Below are 24,530 nucleotides of genomic sequence, written 5' to 3'. Positions count from 1 at the left end.
CAAACTCTGAACCAATGACATTCATTTGGGGACAGGTCGAAAAGCATAAAAAATTCATGGTAATTTAGCTAGTTAGCTTGCACTTGCTAGCTAATTTGTACTGGAAATAAACATTAGGTTGTTATTTTACCTGAAATGCACAAGGTCCTCTACTCCGACAATTAATCCACACATAAAAACGGTCACCCGAATCATCATTTTTTGTCAACTCTCCTCCTTCCAGGCTTTTTCATTGTTTAACTTATATGGTGATTGGCTTCTAAACTTCCATAGAATTACCACGACAACCGGCAACAGTTCGTCTTTCAATCACCCACGTGGGTATAACCAATGAGGAGATGGCACGTGGGTACCTGCTTCTATAAACCAATGAGGAGATGGGAGAGGCAGGACTTGCAGTGCGATCTGTGTCAGAAATAGAAAGGACTTTTATTTTAGCCCTTAGCAACGCAGACACGCACAAGCAGTGTGGGTACAATAATTTAATAACATAGATTCCTAAATGTATTTTGCAACACTCACACATGCGACGAGAGTGGTGTGGTCAGCCTATAAGAAAGGTTTGTAGAGCATTTAACACAAAACCCGGGGAGGGGCCAGCTGAATATAAGACTGTATCATCTGCATATAAATGGTTGAGAGAGCTTCTTACTGCCTGAGCTATGTTGTTGATGTAAATTGAGAAGAGCGTGGGACCTAGGATTGAGCCTTGGGGTACTCCCTTGGTGACAGGCAGTGGCTGAGACAGTAGATTTTCTGTTATGCAGTTGTACTTTCACTTTAGCGAAATGTTATCTCTCAACTCATCCCTGTTCTGCCCAGAATTTAACTCTTGTACTTTTCTCTGTCCTTGGCTTAGTTTAGTTTTTGACCATTTTAATTTTGTCTAGGTAAGGGTCAACTAGGTGTGTGTGTGCTCGCATAATTAGTGTGCGTCTGTGCATATTTTGGAGTCATGTATAAATGTATCAGAGCCCAGTGTTTGTCCACTGAACGTGTTTGTTCCTTCCTGATTTTCAGAAGGCACCGGGGCCTCTATGTATTTTAACCCTAAGTGCTGGAGGTAGAGGGTCGGGAGGGGGAGGGGGGAGCCAGATCTAGAGGTCATTGTGGGCCTCAGATTACTACAATGCACTACTGCAGTAACCCCTCTGTTCCACTGCCCTCTGGGATGCATCGTCCGTTTAAAGAATTTAGACTCATAAAAACAAGAACAAAACATTTATTCACTGTATTTATTATGTTTATTTGACATGGACCACATACAATGAAAACTCACAAGAAATTGCATGCATTGTACTGAATTATCCAAGTCTAGTACATACTCCCAAATTAATCCAAACAACGTCTCAACACACTATACTGAAAAATGGGGAAAATAAATGTGAAAAAAGACAAACTAAAACTATTCTACTGTAGATCAGATTTCAAGCATAATCCTCTGATTTAAAAGATGCTCCACAAATGAACCAATCATTGAACGCCACGTTAGATACATTGCAGTCATGCTTGAGATTATAATATCATAATGATGCGGTTTCTGGCGTGATGTTAAACACCTAGATGTTGTGATATTTGGGTTGTGACTGCTTGGCAGACCCCCCAATATTATCAGCACTTCTGCCTTATTGGACCCCAAATCAGTCAGTGTGATTGACAGGAGAGATGACCAATGGGGCTGAGTTTGGACCCTCAGAATTATCACAGGGGTTAAAGAATGCATATAGTTTCTCAGTGAAGATACAACCAGTGAAAGAGTAGATATGAGACCTGTTTTCTACATCATAAAAGGAGATCTGACCCTCCTCGTAATCCACAAACACCCCCAACTTCTGGGGTTTCTGACTCAGGAAGAGGGGGATAGGGGGTGTGTCCTTGATCTCATACTTATTCTCACCCTTCATATACACAGCCCAGAGTCCACCATCAGGGCTTACAGCTGTTTGGGCCTTCCTAATGATGGACTCTCTGGCCACGCCTACCTGCCACTCAATCTTCCCTCTAACCTGAACCTCAAAGTAGAATCTTCCTGAGGAGAAGCCCTTCTTTCCCAGGACCGATAGATAACTATCAAACCTCTTTGGGTTGTCAGGGATATTCCGCCGTGTGCCTTGAAAGCTCACTTGTTTCCTGTTCTCAGACACAATGAGATACGGGTGTGCTGTATCAGGATCCAGAGTCACATCCACTGACCACTGCCGTATCATCTTCAGCTCAGCATTACACAACTTCTTCATCTCATTATGAAGCATCTCTTCCAGCTGAGACAGAGCTCTCCTCACAGTTCCTACATGCAGATCCCTGTGAACACTGATCTCAGACCAGTCCTTGATCGGGGATGGGAACCTCTGGAGGAGGTGGACATGGTCCAGCTCAGTGCCTCTCCTCAGCAGCTCAGTGATTTCCTGCTCCAGCTCTTCAATGAGCCCTTCAGCCTGCCTCTCAGCTGCTTTCTGCTTCTCCTCAACCTCCTTAATAACCTCACCCTGACTTCTCTCAATGGAGCGAACCAGAGCAGTGAAGACCACCACACTTCCTGCTATCTCTCTCTCTGCATCTCTCTGGCTGAGCTCTATTGTGTATTTGATCTCCTTAACCTTCTGCAGTCGCTCCTGGATCATCTGCTGCACTTGTGCTACTTCTCCAGGCTTGGAAGAGGACTCCTCTCCGTCCGTGACCTTCATCCTCTTAAAATGATCTGCAACATCTCTGAGTGTTGTGTTGGTTTTTGGTTCAGGTCTTCTGTTGAATGTGTCCTTACACAGTGGACACTGGCACAGGACAGTGCTGTTCCAGTATTCCCTGATACAGGCCTTGCAGAAGTTGTGACCACATGGAATAGAGACTGGCTCAGTGAACACATCCAGACAGACAGAGCACAGGAACTGCTCTTCAGACAAGACATTGCTGGAGGTGGACATTTCTGAAACCTAATAGAAGACCACAGAGTTAGAAATGTAGCTGTCCTCATTTTAGAGTAATTTACTGCCCCCTGCTGTACTGGAGTGTTTGTTCAGGAACATGATTTATTGGTTGATCCCTCCCTAACCCAGAATCTTACCTGGGTGTGTTTTTCCTCTTTGTCTTGACAGAAGGTTGACTGTGTATCTGTGTAGATGGATGTGGAACAGGAGTGTTATGCAGTTTCACTTTCACTTTAGCTAAATGCTATCACTCAACTCCTCCCTGTTCTGCCCACAACTTACACTCAATCACAGACTACAAAAGAAAAACCAGCTGATGCCTTGCTCCCAGACAGACTAAACAACTTCTTTGCTCGCTTTGAGGACAATACAGTGCCACTGACACGGCCTGCTACCAAAACCTGCGGGCTCTCCTTCACCGCAGCCAACGTGAGTAAAGCATTTAAACGTGTTAACCCTCGCAAGGCTGCCGGCCCAGACGGCATCCCTAGCCACGTCCTAAGAGCATGCGCAGACCAGCTGGCTGGTGTGTTTACAGACATATTCAATCAATCCCTATCCCAGTCTGATGTTCCCACATGCTTCAAGAGGGCCACCATTGTTCCTGTACCCAAGCAGGCAAAGATAACTGAACTAAATGACTATCGCCCCATAGCACTCACTTCTGTCAACATGAAGTGCTTTGACAGACTAGTCAAGGACCATATCACCTCCACCCTACCTGACACCCTAGACCCACTCCAATTTGCTTACCGCCCCAATAGGTCCACAGACGACGCCATCGCCATCACACTGCACACTGCCCCAACCCATCTGGACAAGAGGAATACCTATGTAAGAATGCTGTTCATCGATTACAGCTCAGCATTTAACACCATAGTACCCTCCAAACTCGTCATTAAGCTCGAGACCCTGGGTCTCGACCCCACCCTGTGCAACTGGGTCCTGCACTTTCTGACGGGTTGCCCCCAGGTGGTGAGGGTAGGAAACAACATCTTCACCCCGCTGATCCTCAACACTGGGTCCCCACAAGGGTGTGTTCTCAGCCCTCTCCTGTACTCCCTGTTCACCCATGACTGCGTGGCCATGCACGCCTCCAACTCAATTATCAAGTTTGCAGACGACACTACAGTGGTAGGCTTGATTACCAAGAACGACGAGACGGCCTACAGGGAGGAGGTGAGGGCCCTCGGAGTGTGGTGTCAGGAAAATAGTCTCTCACTCAACGTCAACAAAACAAAGGAGTGTGGGCCTCAGATGATCGTGGACTTCAGGAAACAGCAGAGGGAGCACCCCCCCTATCCACATCGGCGGGACAGTAGTGGAGAAGGTGGAGAGCTTTAAGTTCCTCGGCGTACACATCACGGACAAACTGAAATGGTCCACCCACACAGACAGCGTGTTGAAGAAGGCGCAACGGCGCCTCTTCAACCTCAGGAGGCTGAAGAAATTTGGCTTGTCACCAAAAACACTCAAACTTTTATAGATGCACAATCGAGAGCATCCTGTCGGGCTGTATCACCGCCTGGTACGGCAACTGCACCGCCCACAACCGCAAGGCTCTCCAGAGGGTGGTGAGGTCTGCACAACGCATCACCGGGGGCAAACTACCTGCCCTCCAGGACACCTACACCAACCGATGTCACAGGAAGGCCAAAAAGATCATCAAGGACAACAACCACCCGAGCCACTGCCTGTTCACCCCGCTATCAACCAGAAGGCGAGGTCAGTACAGGTGCATCAAAGCTGGGACCGAGAGACTGAAAAACAGATTCTATCTCAAGGCCATCAGACTGTTAAACAGCCATCACTAACATTGAGTGGCTGCTGCCAACATACAGACTCAATCTCCAGCCGGAAGGAAGAGGGGGATAGGGGGTGTGTCCTTGGCTACGTACTTATTCTCACCTTTCATATACACAGCCCAGAGTCCACCATCAGGGCTTTTAACTGTTTGGCCCTTCCTAATGATGGACTCTCTGGCCACTCCTAACACCCATTCAATCTTCCCTCTAACCTGAATCTCAAAGTAGAATCTCCCTGAGGAGAAGCCCTCCTTTCCCAGGACAGCTTGACGTTGATCAAACCGCTTTGGATTCTCAGGGATATCTCGCCGTATACCTCCATAGAGCACTTGTTTCCTGTCCTCCAGACACAATGACTTTGGAGTGCGCTGTACCAGGATCCAAAGTCACATCCATTGACCTCTGCTGGAGCCTCCCTTCACTTCCACTGGCTTGGATGGAATTCTGTGATCCCTCCCTAACCCAGAACAAGTCCCACCCACTAGACTACTTTAAAATGCTGCATGCTAGCATAGGCATTTGTCTCTGTGTGAACAATCTTGTTTTCCCCTTTCTATCTGTGGCGCAACCAGTTCTATAAAATGACTTCCTGGAATGAGTCGGCGTTGGATAGAAATTTGCTATTTGATTACTAAATGTATCTTTAGATGGTAAAACAAGAGTGTATATAGCTCACCAAAAGAATATTGATTCAGTGTTCCACAGACAGACCATGCTTTTTAGCCAGAGTACTGTAGGTAGAGAAACTATATCCAGGAGATGTATAATTTGGCCTACCTTTGTATATTATGGAGCACATGCCCTAAATGTCTTCACATTTGGAGAATGACTTTCAACATACTTGTAACATTGTCAATTCCCACATTTTTACCAGATTGTTTTACTAAGATCAAAGAAAGAACAGCTGAGAAACAAAGTAATGTGATTTTGGAGTAAAATGATCACCAGTGTCCATATTCATCTCTTTCTCTACTTACCTGGGTGTGTTTTTCCTCTTTGTCTTGACAGAAGGTTGACTGTGTTGCAGTGTGTAGAGGGGAGTGGAGCAGGAGTGTTATGCTTTCACTTTAGCTAAATGTTTTCACTCAACTCCTCCCTGTTCTGCCCACAACTTAACCATTTCACGTTCTCTGTGCTTAGTTTAGTTTATTTGACGATTTAAAGTTGTACAGGTAAGTGCAAACTAGCTGTGTGTGTGTGTGTGTGTGTGTGTGTGTGTGTGTGTGTGTGTGTGTGTGTGTGTGTGTGTGTGTGTGTGTGTGTGTGTGTGTGCACATTTGGTGTGTGCGTGCATGTTTTCGAGGCATGTATAAATGTATCAAAGTCCAGTGAAGGTGTCTGTTCCTTCCTGTGTCTCAGATGGCACCAGGGCCTGTATGTATTTTTAACCCTGGGTTCTGGAGGGGGAGGGAGGGAGGGAGGGGCCACATCTAGAGGTCAGTGTGGGGCCACATCTAGAGGTCAGTGTGGGGCCACATCTAGAGGTCAGTGTGGGGCCACATCTAGAGGTCAGTGTGGGGCCACATCTAGAGGACAGTGTGGGGCCACATCTAGAGGACAGTGTGGGGCCACATCTAGAGGACAGTGTGTGGCCACATCTAGAGGACAGTGTGGGGCCACATCTAGAGGTCAGTGTGGGCTTCAGAAGCCAGTGCTGCAGTAACCCCTCTGTTCCACTGCATCACCCTTATAAACAATTTTAGACTCATAAAAACAAGAACAAAGCATTTATTTATTTTATCATGTTTATTTTACATGGACCACGTACAACTAAAACATAGAACTCACAATAAATGTTATGCATTGTACTAGATTTGGATAATTCAGTACATATTCCCAAATTAATCCAATCAACGTCTCAACACACTATACTGAAAAATGGGGAAAAGAAATGGAAACAAAGACAAACTAAAGCATAATATTCTACTGAAGATCAGATTCCAATCATAATCCTCTGATTTTAACACCAAAACCATATCAAACATCATGGTCTAAACAGGACTCAGAAGACATGCTGCACAAGTGAACCAATCATTGAACGCCACGTTAGATACATTGCAGTCATGCTTCAGATTAAAATATAATATTGATGTGGTTTATGGCAGGTGTTGTGAAATTTGGTTTGTGACTGCTTGGCAGACCCCCTGGAATGTGCCCTATTATTATCAACACTATTATCGACACTATTATCAACATTATTATCAACACTATTATCAACACTCTTTGCAGTTGGATGTGTTAGCCTAATTGTTACTTGCTCCATCAGATTAAGTCATCTGTTGCCTTTTTGGGCCCCAATTCAGTCAGTGTGATTGACAGGAGAGATGACCAATGGGGCTGTGTTTGGACCCTCCTCATTATCACAGGGGTTCAAGTATGGATATAGTTTCTCAGTGAAGATACAACCAGTGAAAGAGTAGATATGAGACCTGTTTTCTACATCATAAAAGGAGATCTGACCCTCCTCGTAATCCACAAACACCCCCACCTTCTGGGGTTTCTGACTCAGGAAGAGGGGGATAGGGGGTGTGTCCTTGGCTACATACTTATTCCTATTCATATACAGAGCCCAGAGTCCACCCTCAGGGCTTACAGCTGTTGGGCCCTTCCTAATGATGGACTCTCTGGCCACTCCTACCTGCCACTCAATTTTTCCCCTAACCTGAACCTCAAAGTGGAATCTCCCTGAGGAGAAGCCTTCCTTTCCCAGGACCGATAGATAACATTCAAACCTCTCTGGGAGGTCAGGGAGAATCTGCCGTATGTCTCCATAGCTCACTTGTTTCCTGTCCTCCGACACAATGAGCTTGCAGTGTGCTGTATCCGGATCCAGAGTCACATCCACTGACCACTGCTGTAACCTCCTCAGCTCAGGATCCCACGACTTCTCCATCTCTTTCTGAAGTGTCTCCTCCAGCCGAGACAGAGCTCTCCGCACAGTTCCTACATGCAGATCCCTGTGAACACTGATCTCAGACCAGTCCTTGATCGGGGATGGGAACCTCTGGAGGAGGTGGACATGGTCCAGCTCAGTGCCTCTCCTCAGCAGCTCAGTGATTTCCTGCTCCAGCTCTTCAGTGAGCCCGTCAGCCTGCCTCTCAGCTGCTTTCTGCTTCTCCTCAACCTCCTTAATAACCTCACCCTGACTTCTCTCAATGGAGCGAACCAGAGCAGTGAAGACCTCCACACTTCCTGTTATCTCTCTCTCTGCATCTCTCTGGCTGAGCTCTACTGAGTACTTGATCTCCTTAACCTTCTGCAGTCGCTCCTGGATCATCTGCTGCACTGGTGCTACTTCTCCAGGCTTGGAAGAGGACTCCTCTCCGTCCGTGACCTTCATCTTCTTAAAATGATCTGCAACATCTCTGAGTGTTGTGTTGGTTTTTGGTTCAGGTCTTCTGTTGAATGTGTCCTTACACAGTGGACACTGGCACAGGACAGTGCTGTTCCAGTATTCCCTGATACAGGCCTTGCAGAAGTTGTGACCACATGGAATGGAGACTGGCTCAGTGAACACATCCAGACAGATAGAGCACAGGAACTGCTCTTCAGACAAGACATTGCTGGAGGTGGACATTTCTGAAACCTAATAGAAGACCACAGAGTTAGAAATGTAGCTGTCCTCATTTTAGAGTATTATACTGCCCCCTGCTGTACTGGAGTGTTTGTTCAGGAATATGATTTATTGGTTAATCCCTTCCACTGGCTTGGATGGAATTCTGTGATCCCTCCCTAACCCAGAACAAGTCCCACCCACTAGACTACTTTAAAATGCTGCATGCTAGCATAGGCATTTGTCTCTCTGTGAACAATTTTGTTTTCCTCATTCTATCTGTGGAGCAACCAGTTCTATAAAATGACTTCCTGGAATGAGTCAGCGTTGGATAGAAATTCACTATTTGATTACTAAGTGTATATAGCTCTACCAAAATACTATTGATTCAGTGTTCCACAGACAGACCATGCTTTTTACCCAGAGTACTGTAGGTAGAGAAACGATATCTAGGAGATTTTATAATTTGGCCTACCCTTCTATATTATGGGGCACAACATACTTCTAACATTGTAAATTCTCACATTTGTACCAGGTTTTTTTTAACAAATATCAAGTAAAGAACAGGTGGGACACCTAAAGTAATGTGATTATGGAGTAAAATAATCACCAGTGTCCAGGTTAAGGACTTTCACTATTTTCCTGGGTGTATTTCCTCTCTTGACAGAAGGTGGACTGTGTGTAGAGTGATGTGGAGCAGGAGAGTTATGCAGTTGTACTTTCACTTTAGCTAAAAGTTATCTCTCAACTCACCCCTGTTCTGCCCAGAACATAACTGTTGCACTCTCTGTGCTTGGCTTAGTTTAGTTTATTTGACCATTTTAAGGTTGTCTAGGTAAACAAACTTGTGGGTGCACGTTTAGTGTGTGGGTGCATGTTTTCGATTCATGTACAGTTGAAGTCGGAAGTTTACATACACTTAGGTTGGAGTCATTAAAACTCGTTTTTCAACCACTCCACAAATTTCTTGTTAATGAACTATAGTTTTGGCAAGTCGTTTAGGACATCTACTTTGTGCATGACACAAGTCATTTTTCCAACAATTGTTTACAGACAGATTATTTCACTTATAATTCACTGTATCACAATTCTAGTGGGTCAGAAGTTCACATACACTAAGTTCACTGTGCCTTTAAACAGCTTGGAAAATTCCAGAAAATTATGTCATGGCTTTAGAAGCTTCTGACAAGCTTTTTGACATCATCTGAGTCAATTGGAGGTGTACCTGTGGATGTATTTCAAGGCCTACCTTCAAACTCAGTGCCTCTTTGCTTGACATGGGAAAATCAAAAGAAATCAGCCAAGACCTCAGAAACAAAATTGTAGACTAAGTCTGGTTCATCCTTGGGAGCAATTGTCAAACGCCTGAAGGTACCACGTTCATCTGTACAAACAATAGTACGCAAGTATAAACACCATGGGACCACACTGCCATCGTACTGCTCAGGAAGGAGACGCGTTCTGTCTCCTAGAGATGAACGTACTTTGGTGCGAAAAGTGCAAATCAATCCCAGAGCAACAGCAAAGGACCTTGTGAAGATGCTGGTGGAAACGGGTACAAAAGTATCTATATCCACAGTCAAATTACTCCTATATCGACATAACCTGAAAGGCCGCTCAGCAAGGAAGAAGCCACTGCTCCAAAACCGCCATAACAAAGCCAGACTACGGTTTGCAACAGCACATGGGGCCAAAGATCATACTTTTTGGAGAAATGTCCTCTGGTCTGATGAAACAAAAATAGAACTGCTTGGCCATAATGACCATCGTTATGTTTGAAGTAAAAAGGGGCTGGCTTGCAAGCCGAAGAACACCATCACAACCGTGACGCACGGGGGTGGCAGCATCACGTTGTGGGGGTGCTTTGCTGCAGGAGGGACTGGTGCACTTCACAAAATAGATGACATTATGAGGCAGGAAAATGACGTGGATATATTGAAGCAACATCTCAAGACATCAGTCAAGAAGTTAAAGCTTGGTCGCAAATGGGTCTTCCAAATGGACAATGACCCCAAGCATACTTCCAAAGTTGTGGCAAAATGGCTTAAGGACAACAAAATCAAGGTATTGAATGGCCATCACAAAGCCCTGACCTCAATCCCATAGAAAATTTGTGGGCAGAACTGAAAAAGCTTGCGCGAGCAAGGAGGCCTACAAACCTGACTCAGTTACACCAGCTCTGTCAGGAGGAATGGGCCAAAATTCACCCAACTTATTGTGGGAAGCTTGTGGAGGGCTACCTGAAACATTTGACCCAAGTTAAACAATTTAAAGGCAATGCTACCAAATACTAATTGAGTGTATGTAAACTTCTGACCCACTGGGAATGTGATGAAAAAAAAAAAAAAAAACTGAAATAAATCATTCTCTCTACTATTATTCTGACTTTTCTTAAAATAAAGTGGTGATCCTAACTGACCTAAAACAGGGAATTTTTACTAGGATTAAATGTCAGGAATTGTGAAAAACTGACCTTAAATATATTTGGCTAAGGTGTATGTAAACTTCCGACTTCAATTGTATATCTCCTAGCTACTTCTGAAGCACTGGTAATGCAACCAATATGGTTGGACTTTAGAGCCCTGGTTGGCATAGAGTCAAGTCTACAAAACCTTGTGGATTTTATTCATAACGGATTCTAGTTTTGGGAACAGGAAATTGTGCAGAGATCGGATTTTCATCTATGAAAATGTTTTGCTGAATGTCAACCCAGTTTCAAATATGGTAAGGAGATGAAGCCCCTAGCGGATGTGACGGGTTGTCCTCTAGTATTGAAATAGTGAATTTCGATCGAAGGCTTTCTCGTTATGGATGCACTACAGATGTGATAAGGAGAACGCTGGTTGATCACATATAGAGGATATCCTCACATTTGTTAGGGGCTTCCTGTCCTGACCATATTTGGTAAGAAGAGGAGGTCCAGTGGTAAGGCAGAAAGAGAAGTAAAATAATGGATGAAACATACAATCTGTATACAGGTTGAAAGGTTGGCAATGAGTCAAGTCTACAAAACTTAGTGGACCTTTTTCATACAATTTTGGGAACAGAAAATTGTATGGAGATCTGTGAAAAAACGTCAACCCACTTTCAGTTTCCTTCTGCCTTGCCACTGGACCTCTTCTTACCAAATATGGTCAGGACAGGAAGCCCTTAGCAGTTGTGGTAAGACCTCTGTGATCACATATGATCAGTCAGCGTTTTCCATATCTGTCTGTGGGGCAACTATGACACAAAAGGACTACCTGGAATTAGCCTGAATTACATAGAAATTCACTCTTTGAATACTACATTTATCTTTAGATGGTAAGACGAGTGTATGTACATGTAGTTCTACCAAAATGATAATGATTCAGTTTTCCACAGACAGACCATGATTTTAATACAGAGTAGTAAGAGAAAATAATATACTTACTATGACTGAGGTGGTTGTCCAACCTAGCTATTTTAAGATGAATTCACTAACTGTAAGTCACTGGATAAGAGCATCTGCTAAATGACTTAAATATCTTCACATTTTGGACAAGTGACATTTAACATACTTATAACATTGTCAATTCACAAATAATTCCAGATTTTCTTTTAACAAATATGAAGAAAAAAAAGAACAGGTGAGAAACACAAAGCAGTGTGATTATGGAGTAAATAATCCAGGTTAAAATCTTTCTCTACTTACCTGGGAGGGGTTCCTTTTTGTCTTGACAGAAGGTGGGCTGTGTAGCTGTGTGTGTGGAATGATGAGGAGCAGGAGAGTTATGCACTTTATACTTCCACTTTCACAATCAAATATGACCAGTCAATCAAAACAAAGTTTATTAGGCACATGCACACAGTACAGTAAAATGCTCGCTAACTCTTCTCAACAGTGCAGTACAATATCATTCAAAAATCAAATGCCAAATACAGAAGTCCCAAAAATAACAAGTAGTAATAAAAAGTAGAAGGGAAAAACTAGTATGAGAAGTATGTACATACTATATCTGTGATTTATCAAAATGGAGACTTTAAATCAGGTAGTAAAGTGACTTGGTATAGCAGCTTCAGTAAACAGCAGTTGAAACCAGAGGAGCACTACAGTAGCTTCTGTCTCCTAGTCTGCTGTGTTCTGTTGCTGCTGGTCTGCCCGTCGTCTGTCCACCCAACCAGAGACGTTAGGCTAGGTACACTGACTCGACATGATGTTGCCAATGTATTTTCCCTTCAATTTACAAGCTGAATTGCAATAAACATGATGCACACATAGTATTACATAGAATGCCGTTTTATTTGATGGTTACCAGGTTGACCTAGTGTAAAGGGTCAGGCTGGGGTTAGAGGCCAGGGGTCAAGGTTGACCGTAATAAATAAAATGGGTTGGTATCTCTCTACCCAGGGCCAGCTGGCAACGCTGCTGGGGTTGCGGTCCTGAGTCAGGTGCTGAACCCAAACAAACCACTCATCCTAATCCCCCTAACCCTATCTAAAGTACACACATGATTTATCCTGCTTCTGCTCTCTCTTTCTCTCTTTCTGTCCCTCTCTATCTCTCTTTCTCACTATCTTTTTTTCTCTCCCTCTATCTCTCTATTGCTCTCTTGATTTTTAGGTATCTCTCTCCTAGGTTCTTCTCTCTCTGCTCAGCTGGCGTTTCTCTCCTAGGTTCTTCTCTCTCTGCTCAGCTGGCGTTTCTCTCCTAGGTTCTTCTCTCTCTGCTCAGCTGGCGTTTCTCTCCTAGGTTCTACTCTCTCTGCTCAGCTGGCGTTTCTCTCCTAGGTTATTCTCTCTCTGCTCAGCTGGCGTTTCTCTCCTAGGTTCTACTCTCTCTGCTCAGCTGGCGTTTCTCTCCTAGGTTCTTCTCTCTCTGCTCAGCTGGCGTTTCTCTCCTAGGTTCTTCTCTCTCTGCTCAGCTGGCGTTTCTCTCCTAGGTTCTTCTCTCTCTGCTCAGCTGGCGTTTCTCTCCTAGGTTCTTCTCTCTCTGCTCAGCTGGCGCCCCGGTTCTCTCTCCTGCCAGCGGCGTTCTCCCAGTCTCTCTCTCGCTCAGCTGGCGTTTCTCTCCTAGGTTCTACTCTCTCTGCTCAGCTGAGTCCCCTCTTTCTTGTCATCTAACATCTTTATCTCTCTCTTCTTGTTATTCCCTCGTTCCCCTCCCTCTCCTCCATTGTCTCTCTTTCTCTTCCTCCAGCTTATCTTTCCCTGGATCCCTCTTCCTACTCTCACCCTGGCTCCCGAGGTAAAGTGCTTCCCTCTTTCTCTCTCTGCATCTTTCTCCACGGTTAGCTCCAGAGCGTAAGGGGGGGGGGGGGGGCTTCAGTCCTCCAGTAGGCCCAGATGGTGCTCTCAAACCTGGATTAGACTAGGCTGAGTGGCCCCCTGGAGCTCTGGAGTCTCTCTCTTGCTATACCGTAGGACAGCAGACACTCACAAACTAAGTCTACTGCCACTAGTGGGCTTGTACTGGCATCTAGTAGTGTGTGGATGCATAGCTTGTAGTGTCTTAGGCTGTTTCACAGGAAAGTTGGTGTGCTTGCATGGAGGCACATGCATTAACATAGTCTGTGTCTTTGTGCATGAACGTGTTGCTTATTTTGGTGTGTGTGTGTGTGTACAGTATACATGTACAGTTGGGCAAAAAAGTGTTTAGTCAGCCACCAATTGTGCAAGTTCTCCCACTTAAAGATGAGAGAGGCCTGTAATTTTCATCGTAGGTACACGTCAACTATGACAGACAAAATTAGAAAAAGAAATCCAGAAAATCACATTGTAGGATTTTTTATGAATTCATTTGCAAATTATGGGTGGAAAATAAGTATTTGGTCACCTACAAACAAGCAAGATTTCTGGCTCTCACAGACCTGTAACTTCTTCTTTAAGAGGCTCCTCTGTCCTCAACTCGTTACCTGTATTAATGGCACCTGTTTGAACTTGTTATCAGTATAAAAGACACCTGCCCACAACCTCAAACAGTCACACTCCAAACTCCACTATGGCCAAGACCAAAGAGCTGTCAAAGGACACCAGAAACAAAATTGTAGACCTGCACCAGGCTGGGAAGACTGAATCTGCCATAGGTAAGCAGCTTGGTTTGAAGAAATCAACTGTGGGAGCAATTATTAGGAAATGGAAGACATACAAGACCACTGATAATCTCCCTCGATCTGGGGCTCCACGCAAGATCTCACCCCGTGGGGTCAAAATGATCACAAGAACGGTGAGCAAAAATCCCAGAACCACACGGGGGGACCTAGTGAATGACCTGCAGAGAGCTGGGACCAAAGTAACAAAGCCTACCATCAGTAACACACTACGCCGCCAGGGACGCAAATCCTGCAGTGCCAGACGTGTCCCCCTGCTTAAGCCAGTACATGTCCAGGCCCGTCTGAAGTTTGCTAGAGAGCATTTGGATGATCCAGAAGAGGATTGGGAGAATGTCATATGGTCAGATGAAACCAAAATATAACTTTTTGGTAAAAACTCAACTCGTCGTGTTTGGAGGACGAAGAATGTTGCATCCAAAGAACACCATACCTACTGTGCAGCATGGGGGTGGAAACATCACGCTTTGGGGCTGTTTTTCTGCAAAGGGACCAGGACGACTGATCCGTGTAAAGGAAAGAATGAATGGGGCCATGTATCGTGAGATTTTGAGTGAAAACCTCCTTCCATCAGCAAGGGCATTGAAGATGAAACGTGGCTGGGTCTTTCAGCATGACAATGATCCCAAACACACCGCCCGGGCAACGAAGGAGTGGCTTCGTAAGAAGCATTTCAAGGTCCTGGAGTGGCCTAGCCAGTCTCCAGATCTCAACCCCATAGAAAATCTTTGGAGGGAGTTGAAAGTCCGTGTTGCCCAGCGACAGCCCCAAAACATCACTGCTCTAGAGGAGATCTGCATGGAGTAATGGGCCAAAATACCAGCAACAGTGTGTGAAAACCTTGTGAAGACTTACAGAAAACATTTGACCTGTGTCATTGCCAACAAAGGGTATATAACAAAGTATTGAGAAACTTTTGTTATTGACCAAATACTTATTTTCCACCATAATTTGCAAATAAATTCATAAAAAATCCTACAATGTGATTTTTCTGTTATTTTTTTTTTTTTCATTTTGTCTGTCATAGTTGAAGTGTACCTTACAGGCCTCTCATCTTTTTAAGTGGGAGAACTTGCACAATTGGTGGCTGACTAAATACTTTTTTGCCCCACTGTATGTGCGTGTATGCTGGCGTGTTTTCTTGTTCCCCTGCTAAAATTCAATTGTCTCTCTCGTTCTCTCGTTCTCTCTCTCTCCAGTCCTCAGTGCTGATAGGGTGGAGCAGATGACCAAGACCTACAATGACATTGAGGTTGTCACACATCTATTGGCTGAGGTGGGCTCTCATTGACACATGGCGGTGATTAGTTGTCATTGATGATTGTGGCCGCGTGATTGGTGGACTAACTGTTGCATGTATCATTGGTTGCAGCGGGACCGAGACTTGGAGCTGGCCGCTCGGATTGGTCAGTCTCTGCTTCAGAGGAACCACCTGCTCCAGGAACGCAATGAGTCTGTGGAGGAACAGCTAGCACAGGCCCTGGACCAGGTAACACACACACACACACACACACACACACACACACACACACACACACACACACACACACACACTACTGTGTGTACACACACACACACACCGTCTGACCCCCCCAGGTGCACCAGCTACAACATGAGCTGGGGAAAAAGGATGAGTTGCTGAGGATGGTGGCCAGCGCTTCGGAGGAGAGTGAGACTGATTCCAGCTGCTCAACGCCGCTGCACCCCCGCCAACCCCTAGCGCCAGCTGTGGCCCTCAGCCAGCTGGAGGCCCTGCAGGGGAAAATGTCTGATCTGGAAGAGGAGAACCTGGCCCTACGCTCTGAGGTATAGCTGACATGACACCCCATTTCCTAGAGTTCACTACCTTTGACCAGGACCCATAGGGTTAAGGTTAGGATAAATGGTAGGGTGATCTGATCCCAGATCTGTGGTCCGTGCCAATTCTACTTCGACTGTGCACTTTCTGCGGTCCAGGATTTTTAACGCTTCATAGTGGGCCCCTCACACCTTACTCTAACCTCTGTACCTCTGGTCCGACCAGGCCCTTCATCTGATAGTTCCTAACACCTCACTGTAAACCCTCTGGTCCGACCAGGCCCGTCATCTGATAGTTCCTAACACCTCACTGTAAACCCTGTGGTCCGACCAGGCCCGTCACCTGATAGTTCCTAACACCTCACTGTAAACCCTGTGGTCCGACCAGGCCCGTCACCTGATAGTTCCTAACACCTCACTGTAAACCCTCTGGTCCGACCAGGCCCGTCACCTGATAGTTCCTAACACCTCACTGTAAACCCTCTGGTCCGACCAGGCCCGTCACCTGATAGTTCCTAACATCTCACTGTAAACCCTCTGGTCCGACCAGGCCCGTCACCTGATAGTTCCTAACACCTCACTGTAAACCCTCTGGTCCGACCAGGCCTGTCATCTGAAGACGGAGACCATCACCTACGAGGAGAAAGAACAACAGCTGGTCAGCGACTGTGTCAAGGAGCTACGTGAGTCACATGCACTCAAACGCACAATCTCTCTCTCACACACACACACACACACACACACACACACACAGGCATGAATCAGGTCAATTAACAAGTAATTAGGTTATTGATCTCTAAGGATTAAAGAGCTGTGTGGGTGTGGGTTGGTTCAGGCGAGTCCAACAATCAGATGGTGAACCTGACAGAGGAGCTGTCCCATAAGAATGAAGAGGTGATGAGACACCAGGAGGAGATTTCCCAGCTCCTCTCCCAGATAGTAGAGCTCCAACACCGCGTCAAAGAGGTGAGGGGAGAGGAAGGGGAGGAAGAGCACAGTTTGAAGTGTATGTTGTAGTAATAGTACTAATGAAGTGTGTTTCCAGTTGGCCCTGGAGAAAGAGGAGCTGAGGATTCACCTACAGGCCTCGAAAGATGCCCAGAGATCACTCACTGCAGAGGTGAGTTGTCTAGCAATGAACAGTTCAATGAACTCTCTGACTCCATAGAAGTGCCTTAAGGTGTGCCCTTTTCCGAACAACATTTCATAACTCTCCAACATCATTTGCACCACAGCTATATGTCAGAGCAGAACTGCACCTGATAAGCAGTATGATATGGCCCAGAGTTGTAGTATTTAAAATATTATCTTGGGTTTTGTCTGTTATGTTGACACAAGCAGTGAATTTGTGTTCAAGGTTATTAGCTGCATCAAGGTTTAAGTTAAGGTGTTTATTACTGATGAATGAGTATGTGTGGAATACGGTCATGGAGTGTGGGTATTTAACTGTTGTGTAACTGAACCAGCTAGCAAAGGGTTAACTATGTTGTTGTGTAGCTGAACCAGCTAGCAGAGGGTTAACTATGTTGTGTAACTGAACCAGCTAGCAGAGGGTTAACTATGTTGTTGTGTAGCTGAACCAGCTAGCAGAGTGTTAACTATGTTGTGTTGTTGTATAGCTGAACCTTAGCAGAGGGTTCACTATGTTGTCGTATAGCTGAACCTTAGCAGAGGGTTAACTATGTTGTTGTGTAGCTAAATCAGCTAGCAGAGGGTTAACTATGTTGTGTTGTTGTATAGCTGAACCAGCTAGAAGAGGGTTAACTGTGTTGTGTAGCTGAACCAGCTAGCAGAGGGTTAACTGTGTTGTTGTATAGCTGAACCAGCTAGCAGAGGGTTAACTATTGTTGTATAGCTGAACCAGCTAGCAGAGGGTTAACTGTTAACCACGCATTTGCAGAAACACAGAGGACACAAAAATGTCCACTGCACTATGTTGTGTTGTTGTGTAGGTTAACTAGCTAGCAGAGGGTTAACTATGTTGTTGTGTAGCTGAACCAGCAGCAGAGGGTTAACTATGTTGTTGTGTAGCTGAACCAGCTAGCAGAGGGTTAACTATGTTGTTGTGTAGCTGAACCAGCTAGCAGAGGGTTAACTATGTTGTTGTGTAGCTGAACTAGCTAGCAGAGGGTTAACTATGTTGTTGTGTAGCTGAACTAGCTAGCAGAGGGTTAAATATGTTGTGTTGTTGTGTAGCTGAACTAGCTAGCAGAGGGTTAACTATGTTGTTGTATAGCTGAACCAGCTAGCAGAGGGTTAACTGTGTTGTTGTGTAGCTGAACCAGCTAGCAGAGGGTTAACTGTTAACCACGCATTTGCAGAAACACAGAGGACACAAAAATGTCCACTGCACTATGTTGTGTTGTTGTGTAGGTTAACTAGCTAGCAGAGGGTTAACTATGTTGTTGTGTAGCTGAACCAGCTAGCAGAGGGTTAACTATGTTGTTGTGTAGCTGAACCAGCAGCAGAGGGTTAACTATGTTGTTGTGTAGCTGAACCAGCTAGCAGAGGGTTAACTATGTTGTTGTGTAGCTGAACCAGCAGCAGAGGGTTAACTATGTTGTTGTGTAGCTGAACCAGCTAGCAGAGGGTTAACTATGTTGTTGTGTAGCTGAACTAGCTAGCAGAGGGTTAACTATGTTGTTGTGTAGCTGAACTAGCTAGCAGAGGGTTAAATATGTTGTGTTGTTGTGTAGCTGAACTAGCTAGCAGAGGGTTAACTATGTTGTGTAGGTTTGCATTGGATGCATCTCATTCCACCGCATGTATGTCACACTTCCACATCTGAGGTGAAAGGTGACAGTGCTAGAGCGGTGTTTGTCAGACCATGAGACATCCTGAAAATCGGTCTTGTCACAGAATGATCTGTAGCGTCCGACCGGTTTGGCCTACAAAACTATTACGACCCCTCTATGGAAAGATGAGACTACTCTCACTAACACGATAGTGTTCTTTGTTTTGCTCTATGATCCCCCACAAGCGTCTCAGTACAGTCGATCTGCCAACTTCTGCCTGTAGTGTCTGAACAGTCTGGGCTACACACTAATTTGACCCTCTGTGGAACACCTACACTACCGGTCAAATGTTTTAGAACACTTACTCATTCAAGGATTTTATTTATTTTTACTATTTTCTACATTGTAGAATAATAGTGAAGACAAACTATGAAATAATACATAACCAAAAAAAAGTGTTAAACAAATCAAAATATATTTTATAGATTCTTCAAATAGCCACCCTTTACCTTGACAGCTTTGCACACTCTTGGCATTCTCTCAACCAGTTTCAACTAGAATGCTTTTCCAACAGTCTTGAAGGAGTTCCCACATATGCTGAGCACTTTTTGGCTGCTTTTCCTTCACTCCGCGGTCCGACTCATCCCAAACCATCTCAATTTGGTTGAGGTCGGGGGATTGTGGAAGCCAGGTCAAATAGCCCTTACACAGCCTGGAGGTGTGTTGTGTCATTACCACCAGCTGGTGGAGGGTTAACTATGTTGTGTTGTTGTGTTGTATAGCTGAATGAGCTAGCGGACCGTAATGTAGAGTGTGTGGGGATGCTACATGAGTCTCAGGAAGAGATCAAGGAGCTGCGCAGTAAGAACACTCCGTCTGCAGGAATGAGACGACACCTGCCCTACGGACTCTTCCCCATGGTGAGAGAGATATACCTGCTGTAATGTGTGTGTGTGTGTGTGTGTGTGTGTGTGTGTGTGTGTGTGAGGGATGTAACGATTCACCAAAACACAGCAGTCCCCGATTCAAATGTTTAAGATACAAGTGCTTCGGTCCGCGGAATCCAACCGAACCAAATGTAGCATGCATCGGTCAGAAAATCTATTCAAAGTGAAAAAGACGCTGGTTCACTAATATCTTTTGCTCATATTATATTCTTTCTACCTTCAGAAAATACCTCTCATATTTTGTGACAACTGATGTGTCCTCTCCATTCAGTGTTGAACTGCATGTAACTGTGTTGACCGTCATTGATCTACAAGTCATTTTGCAATGTCGAACAACCCCAGGCAATATCATTAGTCTAGTCAAACTGCGCACTGTGCCCAGCTTCACGTGCTGATCAACTCGAGGTAACATGTATTTCCACGTAACACGCTAAGGGTGATGAAACAACATTCATTTTCTATGGAGTGAAGTGGGTGGGGGGGGGGGACCGTTGGGTGATGCGAGCATGGTCGAGGAAGCATGAACAGGGCGGTACTAAAAATGGGGAAAGCTGAACTTTTTGCAAATACTCTGCGACATCGTGGCGCTATTGACCAATCTAGGCTCACTATAGCTTCCAACCCCTAGTGGATTGGCTATTGATACCTAGCAACCTGGCCTGCTTTCTAGCACACACATGAGCTATCCAAGTTATTATGTTATGTGGAAGTTGGGCAGGAGGCTGTATTGAATTAGTGGAACCTCAGGTCTGCCGGTTTTTACTAGCAGAAGATACTTTTCGCAGCAGGTTAGGAGAATTAGATTAAGGTTAGGAAAAGGGTTAGCTAAAATTGTCTCCAACGCAAACATATCTAGCAACAACCAGGCCTGCCTTGAGAAGCCATGGATCACAGGATTCATCCACACCAAGCTAAAGGCTAGAGCTGCCGCTTTCAAGGAGCTGGACACTAATCCGGACGCTTATAAGAAATCCCGCTATGCGCTAAGACGAACCATCAAACAGGCAAAGTGTCAATACAGGACTAAGATTGAATCCTACTACACCGGCTCTGGATGTGGCAGGACTTGAAAACTATTACGTACTACAAAGGGAAACCCAGCTGCGAGCTGCCCAGTGATGCGAGGCTACCAGACAAGCTAAATGCCTTTTATGGTCGCTTTGCGGCAAGCAACACTGAGAGCACCAGCTGTTCCGGAGGACTGTGTAATCATGCTCTCTGTAGCCGATGTGTGCAAGACCTTTAAACAGGTCAACATTCACAAAGCCGCGGGGCCAGACGGATTACCAGGACGTGTACTCAAAGCATGCGCGGACTAACTGCCAAGTGTCTTCACTGACATTTTCAACCTCTCCCTGGCCAAGTCTGTAATACCTACATTTTTCAAACAGACCACCATAGTCCCTGTGCCCAAGAACACTAAGGTAACCTGCCTAAATGACTACCGCCCCGTAGCACACACGCCGGTAACCATGAAGTGCTTTGAAAGGCTGGTCATGGCTCACATGAACACCATCATGCCAGAAACCCTAGACCCACTCTAATTCGCATACCGCCCCAACAGATCCACAGATGACGCAATCTCAATCGCACTGCCCACTGCCCTTTCCCACCTGGACAAAAGGAACACCCATGTGAGAATGCTGTTCCTTGACTACAGCTCAATGTTCAACACCATAGGGCCCACAAAGCTCATCACTAGGTTAAGAACCCTGGGACTAAACATCTCCTTCTGCAACTGGATCCTGGACTTCCTGACGGCCGCCCCCAGATGGTAAGGGTAGGTAACAACACATCTGCCAACACTGGGGCCCCTCAGGGGTGCGTGCTTAGTCCCCTCCTGTACTCCCTGTTCACCCTCAACTGCATGGCCAAGCACGACTCCAACACATCATTAAGTTTACTGACGACGCAGCAGTGGTAGGCCTGATCACCGATAACGATGAGACAGCCTATAGGGAGGAGGTCAGAGACCTGGCAGTGTGGTGCCAGGACAACAACCTCTCTCTCAATGTGAGCAAGACAAAGGAGTTGATTGTGGACTACAGGAAATGGAGGGCCAAACAGGCCCCCATTTAACATCGAAGGGACTGAAGTGGAGCAGGTTTAGAGCTTCAAGTTCCTTCGTGTCCACATCACCAACAAACTGTCATGGTCCAAACACACCAAGACAGTTGTGAAGATGGCACGAGAACACCTTTTCCCACTCAGGAAACTAAAAAGATTTGGCATGGGTCCCCAGATCCTCAAAGACTGCTGAACAACTAATCAAATGGCCACTCAGACTATCTCCATTGACCCCCCCCTCCCCCCTTTGTTTTTACACTGCTGCTACTCGCTGTTTATTATCTATGCATAGTCACTTTACAAATTACCTTGGCTATCCTGTACCTCTGCACATTGACTGTACCGGTACCCCCTGTATATAGCCTCCACATTGACTCTGTACCGGTACCCCCTGTATATAGCCTCCTCATTGACTCTGTACCGGTACCCCCTGTATAGAGCCTCCACATTGACTCGGTACCGGTACCCCCTGTATATAGCCTCCACATTGACTCGGTACCGGTACCCCTTGTAAATAGCCTCCACATTGACTCTGTACCGGTACCCCCTGTATAGAGCCTCCACATTGACTCGGTACCGGTACCCCCTGTATATAGCCCCCACATTGACTCGGTACCGGTACCCCCTGTTTATAGCCTCGTTATTGTTATGTAAATGTATTGTTACTTTTTGATACGATTTTTTTTTTTTTTTTACTGTAGTTTATTTAGTAATTATTTTCTTATCTATTTCTTGAACTGCATTGTTGGTTAAGGGCTTGTAAGTAAACATTTCATGGTAAGGTCTACACATGTTGTATTCGCCGCATGTGACAAATACAATTTCATTTGGTTTCCGCTAATGTGATGTCGCGTGAGGTAGGCGGCCTGTTACTTTAGTTTTGGCAGTTTTGCTTTAAACAATCAGTGTATATGGTCATTTTTAGATATACAGGGTAAAGTTGATAATTTAATAATAAGGAAAGCAAATCATTTCTGCGAGGTGCACTGCGTGGTCGAAGCGAGGGGAGAACACGCAATAAAAAAATGTAAACGGGTGAAATTCAAAGTTGTGCCATATATTCATTGGCTATGTCATAGTTAATTTGTAAACAATAAATATTGCTACATTACTACCTCAAACACTTAAGCTGCAAATACATCAAGTTAATCAGTGGGTGATGGGGATTTCAGAACCAAAGTGGGGGGAGAAAAAACAGGCTACATTGCCCACCTAATCTGATAGTGGTCATGGGGTGGTAGATGCCTAGTCTCCTTTATGGCTCAGATCAGGTGCCTAAATGACATACATAATTTACACACAGACACAGAAGTCAGCTCAGACAGGTCCAGCTCAGACAGGTCCAGCTCAGAGAGGCCCAGCTCATGAGCTCCATCAGCAGCAGATTTTTATATAGAATGGAAAATTAATGTGTTTATGCAGCAAATGTTAGTGCATCAATTCATTCTCTAATTAAACTCAATCATTTCAAACTAAAACGTATCCTTCCTGTATCATATTGGAGCCCATGTATCTAGGTACCTATCAAATTATCTTTAAAGGGTAAGATGCACGTCCCTTGTGTGTGAATATGTGTATGTCAATCCTATTTATGTGTGAATATGTGTGCGTGTGCCCAATAGTGTGTGTGTGTGTGTGTACCTATTAATGAGTGTAAATGACTGTGTCTCAGGACTCCCTGGCAGCAGAGATTGAGGGCACCATGAGGAGAGAGCTGAGTGTCGAGGACGAGGTGGCTTTCCAGGACCAAAAGTCAGTATAGAACACACACACCCACACACACACACACACACACACAGAGAGAGAAGATTAAAAGCAGAAGCTCTCTTCCTCTCCTTCTCCCTCTCTCCCCATCCCCAGAGTTTCCCAGAAGAGGGTGTTTCAGACTGTACGCGTGGTCAACGAGTCGGTAGAGCGAGCTGCGGCGATGGCCACGCCCCCTATCCCCGGCTCGGGAGGCAGCTGCCTGGTGATGACGGCCCAGCCCTTCCTGTCCGCACAGGGATTCGACCAATCACACGGCGGCGCCAAGTGAGTTACCCAGGTTGATGCTGATTGTTAGACCTGCAGTCTAAAGGACCTGCATTGACTGTAGTGGATTCGTTGAGTCAGTGTCAACAATATGTGAGAGAATTTAGCATAATATTTTATATGATTTAATTCAAACTTATTTCAGTGAATTTAGAGCCTACAGAGGAGTACATTTGGGTAAGCATGTGTTTGTGTTGCGTGTCTGTCTTTGTAGTAGGGAGGAGGTCCCGCTCGGCAAGCCTGGTGCACCAGGAGGAAATGACCTCGTGTCGGCGCTGCACCGCCTCTCCCTGCGGCGGCAGAATTTCCTGTGCGAGCGGCAGTTCTTCCAGGCAGAACGCGATAAGAAGCTGGAGGCCCTGGCCGGGGGAGCAGAATCAGATGTGGAGGGGAGTGGCTACAGCTCTCCAATGAGCAGCGTCATGTCATCCTTCACCAACCTATCAGAGTTCTCGGTCTCGTCCAGCTGTTTTAAGACCTTCCTGCCTGAGAAGCTGCAGATTGTCAAGCCCATGGAGGGTAAGGATACGTTCATGCTTTAAGTGTAGTCATGATAATGGACGCGTTCCAGGCTGTGCGATAAGCAGCCCCGCTGCACAAATT

General features: G+C 45.4%; 3 protein-coding genes across 10 annotated transcripts in view; 1 reads left to right on the top strand and 2 right to left on the bottom strand.

The window, feature by feature from the left end:
* LOC106573853 (trafficking kinesin-binding protein 2-like) overlaps positions 1-24,530 on the top strand; it is a 65,822-nt gene that overhangs the window by 31,284 nt on the left and 10,008 nt on the right. For 3 of the 6 annotated variants that reach the window (XM_082963646.1, XM_082963648.1, XM_082963650.1), the window contains 11 exons: positions 13,441-13,488; positions 15,550-15,626; positions 15,723-15,839; positions 15,947-16,156; positions 16,752-16,830; positions 16,983-17,113; positions 17,193-17,267; positions 19,665-19,802; positions 23,569-23,648; positions 23,757-23,927; positions 24,142-24,446. In XM_082963646.1, coding sequence (XP_082819772.1) covers positions 13,441-13,488; positions 15,550-15,626; positions 15,723-15,839; positions 15,947-16,156; positions 16,752-16,830; positions 16,983-17,113; positions 17,193-17,267; positions 19,665-19,802; positions 23,569-23,648; positions 23,757-23,927; positions 24,142-24,446 — 1,431 coding nt within the window. The remainder of the gene's footprint in view (positions 1-13,440; positions 13,489-15,549; positions 15,627-15,722; positions 15,840-15,946; positions 16,157-16,751; positions 16,831-16,982; positions 17,114-17,192; positions 17,268-19,664; positions 19,803-23,568; positions 23,649-23,756; positions 23,928-24,141; positions 24,447-24,530) is intronic. The other 3 variants (XM_082963647.1, XM_082963649.1, XM_082963651.1) reach the window with 1 other exon arrangement.
* LOC106574918 (E3 ubiquitin-protein ligase TRIM21) lies at positions 1,228-5,946 on the bottom strand. 3 transcript variants are annotated; one of them, XM_082963652.1, is made up of 3 exons: positions 5,707-5,944; positions 3,062-3,108; positions 1,228-2,930 (listed from the first exon to the last, which is right to left on the bottom strand). In XM_082963652.1, exon 3 carries the CDS (start codon positions 2,919-2,921, stop codon positions 1,641-1,643), a length of 1,281 nt encoding a protein of 426 aa, XP_082819778.1. In that variant the 5' UTR covers positions 2,922-2,930; positions 3,062-3,108; positions 5,707-5,944; the 3' UTR covers positions 1,228-1,640. The 3 variants fall into 3 exon arrangements, with proteins under 3 accessions (XP_082819778.1, XP_014006526.3, XP_082819779.1); XM_014151051.3 differs by lacking the exon at positions 3,062-3,108 and having other exon boundaries at positions 5,707-5,946; XM_082963653.1 differs by lacking the exon at positions 5,707-5,944 and having other exon boundaries at positions 3,062-5,677.
* LOC106574919 (E3 ubiquitin-protein ligase TRIM21-like) lies at positions 6,457-12,021 on the bottom strand. The gene is made up of 2 exons (XM_014151052.3): positions 11,956-12,021; positions 6,457-8,315 (listed from the first exon to the last, which is right to left on the bottom strand). Exon 2 carries the CDS (start codon positions 8,304-8,306, stop codon positions 7,029-7,031), a length of 1,278 nt encoding a protein of 425 aa, XP_014006527.3. The 5' UTR covers positions 8,307-8,315; positions 11,956-12,021; the 3' UTR covers positions 6,457-7,028.

This window comes from Salmo salar, chromosome 17, assembly GCF_965601325.2.
Source record: "Salmo salar chromosome 17, fSalSal1, whole genome shotgun sequence".
Classification (NCBI taxonomy): domain Eukaryota; kingdom Metazoa; phylum Chordata; class Actinopteri; order Salmoniformes; family Salmonidae; genus Salmo; species Salmo salar.
The sequence above is the reverse complement of the archived record's forward strand: the minus strand, read 5'-3'. Positions and strand labels throughout refer to the sequence as shown.

Coding starts and splice junctions, on each gene's coding strand:
- LOC106574918 (XM_014151051.3), bottom strand. CDS start 2,921: ATGTCCACCTCCAGCAATGTCTTGTCTGAAGAGCAGTTCCTGTGCTCT.
- LOC106574919 (XM_014151052.3), bottom strand. CDS start 8,306: ATGTCCACCTCCAGCAATGTCTTGTCTGAAGAGCAGTTCCTGTGCTCT.